This window comes from Trachymyrmex septentrionalis, unplaced genomic scaffold (genome assembly GCF_001594115.1).
Source record: "Trachymyrmex septentrionalis isolate Tsep2-gDNA-1 unplaced genomic scaffold, Tsep1.0 scaffold260, whole genome shotgun sequence".
Classification (NCBI taxonomy): Eukaryota; Metazoa; Arthropoda; class Insecta; order Hymenoptera; family Formicidae; genus Trachymyrmex; species Trachymyrmex septentrionalis.
The window spans coordinates 11,590-21,255 of record NW_017305420.1 but is presented as its reverse complement, the minus strand read 5'-3'; the positions used below and the strand labels follow the sequence as shown (position 1 = coordinate 21,255).

Genomic DNA, 9,666 nt, shown 5'->3' with positions numbered 1-9,666 from the left:
TTTTTTTTTCTCTTCAAGATAATATATTTTATCTATCTTTAAGATAATATATTTTAATTATATACTAACTGTGAGGACACTCGCCCGGCAAATGGGAGATTCCCGGTCGAGATTTTTTTGCAATAAAATTGTTTACAAATTCTAAGTTTAGCAAAATAAACAAAGTAAACGGCGAAATAAGAATCAACGCATAACACATTTAATAAAAGATATTAGTCAAAGATACATAAAATAAAAAACAAAGAAGAACGGCGTATATTAATGTATGAAACAATTCAGAGAAAAGATAACATAATATAAAATAACATGTTATGTTATCTTTTCTCTGAATTGTTTCATACATTAATATACGCCGTTCTTCTTTGTTTTTTATTTTATGTATCTTTGACTAATATCTTTTATTAAATGTGTTATGCGTTGATTCTTATTTCGCCGTTTACTTTGTTTATTTTACTAAACTTAGAATTTGTAAACAATTTTATTGCAAAAAAATCTCGACCGGGAATCTCCCATTTGCCGGGCGAGTGTCCTCACAGTTAGTATATAATTAAAATATATTATCTTAAAGATAGATAAAATATATTATCTTGAAGAGAAAAAAAAATGACATTATTTGGATACATAAATAATATCTACAATCGATAAAATTACTTTCGAAGATCGCGAAGCTCTTTCGTTTATATTAGGATAGAATGTACTTATATCATTGTATAAAACTGTTAATATTTATTTTCGACACGGAAAAAATAATTTTACTAAAATATATCCATAAAATATGGATGGGCTAATAAAATTTTTGTACCAGATCTTTGATCTTTGAAACTTTTATTGAGCTTTTCATATATATATATATATATATATAGCCGTCATGGGTTATAAGTGAATGTATTGATAAGAAAGTCGAAAAATTCTATTGCAGCTGTAGATTACTACATTTTTAATATTGGAATCAAAAAGTAAATTTGATAGTTCTATCAATCACATGATCCTAGGTTAAAAATACTACAGTTAGGTACATATTTTTACAATCGGCAGTTGCAGAGGAATTCTTCGATTTCCTTATCAATATATTTGCTCATCATGAGTCATTGTGACAAGCAATAGACGACTATGCAAATCTCTACGCGACTAAATATGCGTGAACATGTTCAAGAAATAAAACTAGTATGATGGCACTAGTATTGCTGTACCTTCTTTCTGCAGCTGCAGCAGTTGCAGAAAGAATTTTAAGTTTTATTGAAAAATTAAAATTAAAATGATACTGTGATAATTGATATGTATATAATTTTTTAGATGGTTTGCGCCAATATTGAATATCAATTCGTTTTATTTCAAACAATACTGAAGTTCATTGCTAGAATATCAAAATTTGATAGAATTTCCACACAACATACTTTATATGAGGCACACTTCATCCTGAGAGTATCTTTAGGACGTAAGAACGTTCTTTGAACGTTTTTTGGATGTTTATGTTGTATGGGTCATCATCTTATTTTATTGAAGAGACAATAAGTTAACAAAATTCCTTCGTCATTCATCTAGCAAAATGTTTTTTTTGTACAAATAAGGCTTTTTTTATAAAAATGTCCCCTATATGAATACTTTTTGCATTCACTGTGTGTGTGTGTGTGTGTGTGTGTGTGTGTGTGTGTGTGCGTGCGTGCGTGCGTGCGTGCGTGCGTGTGTGTGCGTGCGTGCGTGCGTGTGTGTACGTGCGTGCGTGCGTGCGTGCGTGTGTGTGTGTGTTGAGATAAATTCTTTATTGCTATCGTGTCAACTTCTTCATGTCACTTGTTAAGGATTAAAAAGTATCTGCAATCGTCATACACGACACTTCTTCTCGAACTCTCTACATACATTTGTAAACGAATTCGTCCTCAACGATTTAACATTTCATGAATTTACATACAACGTTTTTTGGCCTATATTCTTATCGGGCAAAAAATTTTAATGGCACCGTAAATACAGAGAAACACGCTTGTTCTCTCATTTCATTCAACTTTCGCTTGAACTGTTTGTGTCTGACGCGCTCGGTAATTCCTCGAAGTGATATGTACATAATTATATAGTTATATGACATAATTAACGTTGAATAGTTCTGTCTTAGGCTGTTAAAATTCAGTTAAATGCACTTCTCGTCAGAAAAAGAGATTTCCTCTACCCTGCGAAATTTTCTTAAGTTATGTAAGTATTAAGAGAACGCGCGAGTATTATACTTTCGTTCGTTTAGATCGTTTATTAGGTTTATACATAATGATAATTACTTTAGTGCGATAAAATCGATTTTGATAGTAAACGAGTACTTCCGTATTGTATTAATTGCTCGACACACTATATACGTTTTTGATAGCGCGGACGCTCAAATTGTAATTTGTCCTCGAACTTGAGCATTGTCGTAATACTTTTAGCGATTAATACTTTAGACGTTTACTAGGACACAGTGTACACAAGATTCAAAGCGTTTAAATAAAAGCTTATTTATTGCCGAAAAAAAATGCGTTCTCTTCTATTATCTTTGATATTTCTCTAGAGACATAAATTGTAGGGGTGTTATATAAGATTCGCGATAAAGTTTTAATAGGTATTTCTCAAAGAACTCGCAATTCTACAAAGATCTCCTTTGAGAAACAATTACAAATTTGTACCAAAGACTTATTAAAATTTATGAACTTTTTAAAGATTTATGACTAACAACTTAATTTATATAACAGAACTTAATTTATGTAACAGAACTTAATGTCCCTTCTTGAGATTTTGATACTTAATTCATTACTATATGTGAATGTATGTGTTAATACTTTATCGACCATATCATTTAAATGAATTAATATTGATTTTAGTGTTAATAAGTACACAAATATTTCATATCTTTTCATTATATACGTACAAGAAATAATCTTGATTATCACTGTGATATCGTATTTAGTATGATAGTAGTCGCTGTTTACAAGGCATAATGCGATCATCGAGCCTTCCCACGTAACATACAGCAAAATCTTATCTGTTATAGTGAATTACCGAGTCACATAACGTCAGCTCTTCAGTAGAATGTACTGGAGTGCACGGTGCGCACCGAGTCTTACATCACGTGCGTAACTTGCTTCTTTTTTTTTATCTTCTAATATGGCTACTTGTCGAGATAGAAAATTCAATAATATATGTCATTTAGAGAATACGAATGAGAATGTTTTGACAATAAAAAATTCTGACACGTGTGCAAACAGAACGGAAAATCATGACATTGACGATACGCCGCGGGAAGAAATAACCGAGTTTCTCGTTAAATACCGCGATCGCGTTTATAATATTCACAATTTCTTGAATAATCACCCTGGAGGAAAAAACACGCTTATGCGCCTCAAGGATCAAAACTTGGATAAAGAGTTAGCAAAAAATCCTCACTCGAAGTCTGCTTATTATCTTCTCGAAGAATTCGCTGTACAACATCAAGTGAGATACAATGAATACGAAGTAAGTGATTTATAAATGAGAAATAACAAATGACATTGATATCATTAAAAAAATGTTATTATATGTGTACGTTGTATTATATATTTGTACATCTGTAATTACATATCACTTTAAACAGTCAGATTGATAATTTATATTTCCCGTTGACAGATACAACTTTATTTTTAATTTTATATACAGTGTGAATTTTTAAATATGTATTTATACATATATTCAATGTGTATATTCCAATCCTTAAAAAAATATACTTTTGTTATACATATATCAAATTGTAAATCAAATTCAATCTAAAAATCGTTAGTTACAAAAAAATAGTTATTAAATTATACAAAAATATTTTCGTAATCATAAAAAATAAAGTATTCGTTATATGTACAATTAATACGTAACACGTCAAATTTATCTAGAAGGCTTGGTTTTTATCTTCAAGTTTATCTCAATTCTATGAAACATACCATTTACTATGTACAGATAAAAAAAATTTAAGATAAGTCTATATAAAATTGCAGATGTCCAGTTTTGCGATATCATAGTTATTTTTAAATTAATGAAAAAAATGTATGCTTAGGTGCTCAAAAGGCAAAGCTAGTTGTGTGCTAATTAAATTAGTAGTGCTTTTAGTAAATTATCGCTTAGGAAAATTATGCTTTATTTCAGAAATTGATAAACTGGGACAAGCCTATTTTATGGCAAGTAGGTTTTATGGGCGAACAATATTGGGAATGGGTAAATCTGCCAGTAAACCGACCTATTCGACTCTTCCAATCGGATATTTTAGAGAAATTATCGATTTCGCCATGGTATATCTTGCCGATTATCTGGCTACCTATAATTACATATTTCTTTTACATGGGCTGCGTCTCGAATGTTTCGACAAATATTGGTAATTCGTATTTTACAATAAAAAAAATATTAAAAATAGTAAAGTAAATAATAAAGAAATAATAAATATGTACGAAAATTTTTTTACGCATATTCTACTATAGGGTGTGTATATTCTTTTGGTGATTACAGCGCAAAATATTTTACCATCTCTTATTCTGGGACTATTTATATGGACCATTTTAGAATTTTTTTTTCATCGAAAAATATTTCACTTTAGACCACCACATAATTCGAAAGTACTGATTACACTGCATTTTTTGATGCATGGAAATCATCACAAGGTAAGATCCACAAATCTATGATATATTAAGTTGAATAAAAAGTCATCGCGTATTTTTTAGCTCAAAGTTGTATATACAATATCTTCGTCAATAATGAATGAAATTCAAATTTAAAAAAAGGGTTTTAAAGCTTGAAATCTCTACTTTTAAAAGCTTATCACATTTTTTAAGTTTATATGAGTTTGATAATTTTTACATACCAAAAACTACGAGCTGAAAAAGACGAAAAATTTTCTTCTCACTTTGTGGATTTGTAACGTGTCCAAAACGAATTTGAGAAAATTTTCGATTACCTATCGTGAAAGCTTGATACTTTCCCTACAAAATCGTTTTTTTTTAATATTCCTACGACTTTTGATTACTGAGTTATCGCGGATTAAATAAAAGAATTATTTTGACTTTAATTGCTCATAACTCCATTAAAAATTGTCGTATCGTATAATTTAAAAAAGAGATTTTTAAAGCTGAAACTTTACTCTATTAAGATATATTTATATTGTTGGTAAGAAAGTAATTGCGGTTTTTACTGATAGATGTCTTTTAAAAAAACGCGATGACTTTTTACTTAACCTAATATTTTAAATTAAATATTAATTTTTGATTATATACACAAGTTACGCCAATAGGCACCGTTGGATGACCGAAGACAAGTATTCCCACCGATATTCGCTTTATTTCTGGCAGCAATTGCTTGGGAAATTTATAAGGCTATTTTTCCTATGGCAATAGTTCATTTTATCGCTGTTGGCAGTACAATGGGTAAATACTTTATGTATTTAAATATTTATAAATTTTGTTATATCAGAAAATATTATAAGTTACTTAAAATACCCGTGACTAAATGTATCTACTTTTACAGGCTATTTAGGTTACGATTTAATGCACTATTATTTGCACAATGGAGCACCGATGGCAGAATCATACTTATATACAATGAAAAGAAAACATAACTATCATCACTTCGTACATCATGAACAAGGTAATTAATGCAAATTACTATTACAAAAAATAGTATACAAAAAATTAATTATTATTGTATCATCTCTTACAGGATTTGGAATTACTAATGGATTATGGGATCGAATACTTAATACGGATCTAACTTTGAAAAAATTAAAAGAACCTTTAAAATGGTGAAATAGTTAAGAAAAATACGACATTTATATTTATTGATAATATTAATTTTTTAATATTTTTATTATACGAATAATAATTTATTATTGATATAATCATAACTGTAATTATAAGTACAGAATATTATTTTTATAATTTAAACTTAACTTACATATTCAGTCGATTTAAGTACATATATCCTTGAGATTCATTAATCTTTTATAAATATATTTACGTGATTAAAGTCTTTCAAATAACAATATAAAAAACGTCACAAAGTAAAATATCGACAAATTTGTATTTTAATAGCTTTGTATTTATTTGATTAAGTAAATGTAATATTAAATGAGGCTTTAAACTAGCAAAGTTATTGGTGTCTTAAGTACATAACTCATCTCGTATCTTAAATACATAATCATGAATATAAATCCATTTATCCCCTTTCAAGCCTAATATCACAAAACGTCCAAAGTTAAAAGAAAATATATATCTTTATTGAGATCTCAAAGCATATTTGTGTTGTGGTTTTTAGCCACGCATTAAATACATTATACCTGAGTACAAAATTCACAAGGGACTCATGTTGCCACTATCTAGATAGACGCTAATTAAATTTCTAAGCGAGTGCGTCACTGTGCTTCGGCCTTGACAGTCTTTCTGCCCATACTTAATTGCGGAAATGTACTTTTATTAGTGGGAGGATTCAGCTTGGACGATAAATGCACGAATGCCTCAAACAGAGTAGATCTATCCATGACGTTTACTTCATAATGTTTAACCTTTTCTCTGGTACACCAGTTAGTTGCCTTGTTCACGGTATTCTCTAAGTTATTCAATACAACATCAGTTTTGGTTGTCCGATTACCAATTACGATCACAGTTATCTCCTTCTTGTCCTTGTTCTTGTCAATATCCTTCTTTAGAGGAAAGAGCACATCTAGAGATTCAGGTTTGCCAGTATCATATACTAAGACGTAACCATCGGCGAAGCCAAGATAATGTCGTGGAAGCTGCTGATTATTTACATTGCTCTGTAGAGATTCAAGCCCAGCTGTATCATAGAACCTGACCTTCTCTTTTGTGCCCCGATCAGTCTCAATGTTGGCGACATAAATGTCTTCGATTGTGGGATGAATTTCCTGCAATTAATTATTATTTCAATATCAGAGACAAATATATTTAAATGCACAGGCAATAGATACAGGGACTAACACATACGCAATAGACTTCAACCTATCAGAAATTGCTGTGTATTGATACACGGTTTCCAATATTTCCTGTGTTATTCCTAATTTCTATTGCCTATACTTTCCATCTGTAATAGGCTGATTTAAGATCTTACAATCCATAAAGTTCCATAGGCATAGAGGATCTCAGAGTAACATAACCTAAAATACGTACCGTCTTTGCATCGATATTTCCATACACGAGCTGCTCTAGTAGGGCGGTTTTGCCAACTCCTTTCATCCCGCAAACGACTACTCTCGTAGTCTTCCCCATATCTAGATCTTCGTTAAGTACCGACTTCTACGCGTAGCGATGACATTACATAGAATGATAGGACACTATCTGACACCTAGCGTTCCATTCCATATGTTGCCGTATGTCAAATGCGCATCAGTGCGCGTGAGAACTGGGAATCATTCGCGTCATGGGGATCAAAATTCACGCGTGGGGATCAAAAGTAAGTACCAAAACTGTCCCGTCGAATAAGTAAGTTTGAGTAACCAATGGGAAATACAAAAAAAAAAAAAAAGAATAATGTAATGATATATTATTTACATATAAGAGTGTCTTAAATTAAAAAATATTTTTAGAATATCAAAATTGTGATAAGTTATTTAGAAATATTACAAATATAATATTTTGCTATAAATATTTGTAAAAAAGAAGATTCTAAAGACGAGATCATGATCTCTCCTCCTCTGTAAATCCGTCTATGTGTTTTCAATACATTGTTACATTTATATTATTTATTATGGTCCCTGTTGTTTTAATCATGGTGGAATTAGTGACACCATGATTTATAATTCCACCATGATTTTAATATTTTATTTGGGAGGATTCCATTCTAGAGAGCGTGATGAATAAAACTATTTATCTATATCAATCTATTACTGCTGTTTACCAGAAAATACAACCCCTCTAAAATTATTGCTCTTAGAATAGAAGATCTGTTAATCCGTGTGAAGTTGGATTTCCAACTTTTGAAAAAATTAATTTTCTACAGCTCATTCGATTGTTCATTGTTTGTTTCATATTTATGCATACTTTGAATTTTGGTTTGCACACTTCTAGTAAGAAAGCTGTTAAAAAACAATTTGGGGAGGAGGGAGGCTAACTTCACACTTGCCCCCCCCAACTTCGAATAATTTGGATCAAAAAAGTCTTAATCGATAAATTTTCGCACATTTCGAAATAATTCGATTGTCTTTCTTATGAGGAGTGTGCAAACAAAAATTCAAAGTGTGTATAAATATGCAAACAGTAATGAATGTGCAATCAAATGAGCTATAAAAAATTAATTTTCTCAAAAGTTGGAGGGCCAATTTCACACGGGTGATCTGTTAGTGATAATAATAATAATTAGGTCCGGCGACTTAGCTTGCTGGTGGGTGTGGAAATTTTGACCGAAGAGGGACGAAATAAGTGATCAGACTACGAAGTGACTATTTTAGTTTGTTTGTTTTTATTTATTCTTTATAATTTTAATGTCATTTGCAATTGCAAAATTTACCGCTCTCCGTCGAGTCCTACTAATGAATTCATTTATTGCTTCAAAATTATTCTTCTTGCTACATCTTTATGAATATGTAGCACAGCCAAATTGGACAAGTTATTGTCCAACACTAATTTTTGCATTATATTTGACTTTTAATCCAATTCTTGGATTCCCTGTGGATTTTTATGCTGAGCTAAATTTTGAGTGTAAAATCCACAATTTCACACTATAATTGCAGGTTCTAAATTTTTGTATAAATATCCATCTGTATTAAAGTCACCACGACGCTCAAAACTGATGAATAATACTGAAAAAAATATATTTTTATTATATTTATTGTTAGCAAAAATAGCTTTGTCATATTAAAAAAAAAAATGTAAAAGAAAATTTTGAATATATAAAATAACAATCAAAGATATAAAAATGCAGTTAATTGAGAAATAATTTAAATAATATGCTGCCATTTAGATACTTACGTAATTTGAAAAAATAAATATATACGTATTTATGTTCTATTACATGTTTATATATATATGCACACTTATTCCATATAAAACATACCTTCAAAATGAAATCATAACCAAAGTAGACAAGTCCCATGCCAAATTTTACCTCTCTTTGCTTTATTTGCAGTATAAATTGTAAAATCTAATTAAAATAAATTGAACAAATGTAATCATTAGACAAGTAGGAAAGGGTTTGAGATAGTTTTTAACATTGTACGTTGTATGTAATAGAAATAAAACGTTATTTTTTTAAACTTTTTTGTTAATAACTTTTTAATGAATAACAAAGGACGCTTAACACTTGTCGAAGGTCACTCAACGTCACAACTTGACAATATATGCCAAAATCAAGATCATCGGATCAGATTCCCTCAATCTAAACTTTTATCCTAATTTTTCTACATGAGCACGTGATAATGTTGATGTCCGAAAATTCATGAGTAGTAGTGTAATTATGTATAAAAATATAATTATAATTAGCTATATATATACTTGTAATTATTTACCTGTTCATGTAAGGCCATATCGCTATTATAAGTGGATAATTCGTGAAGAATTGCTACTGTGTTGTTTATCTGAAATTATATTAATATAAAATGAAAGTTTGTACTAATATTACAATAAAAATTTTACATGCAATTAGATTACGTAATTTTATTGAAAACTTTGACATGTATTAATTTCATTG

The 9,666-nt window shown here is 30.0% G+C and overlaps 2 protein-coding genes across 2 annotated transcripts; one reads left to right on the top strand and one right to left on the bottom strand.

The window, feature by feature from the left end:
* The first annotated feature begins 3,033 nt into the window (after positions 1–3,033).
* LOC108749078 (fatty acid 2-hydroxylase) lies at positions 3,034–5,789 on the top strand. The gene is made up of 6 exons (XM_018487595.1): positions 3,034–3,471; positions 4,129–4,354; positions 4,486–4,637; positions 5,264–5,396; positions 5,497–5,616; positions 5,689–5,789. Exons 1-6 carry the CDS (start codon positions 3,124–3,126, stop codon positions 5,772–5,774), a joined length of 1,065 nt encoding a protein of 354 aa, XP_018343097.1. The 5' UTR covers positions 3,034–3,123; the 3' UTR covers positions 5,775–5,789.
* A 316-nt stretch (positions 5,790–6,105) lies between these two features.
* LOC108749077 (NF-kappa-B inhibitor-interacting Ras-like protein) lies at positions 6,106–7,381 on the bottom strand. The gene is made up of 2 exons (XM_018487594.1): positions 7,152–7,381; positions 6,106–6,889 (listed from the first exon to the last, which is right to left on the bottom strand). The coding sequence occupies exons 1-2, from the start codon at positions 7,248–7,250 to the stop codon at positions 6,380–6,382; spliced, it is 609 nt and encodes a 202-aa protein (XP_018343096.1). The 5' UTR covers positions 7,251–7,381; the 3' UTR covers positions 6,106–6,379.
* Between the last annotated feature and the right edge of the window lie 2,285 nt (positions 7,382–9,666).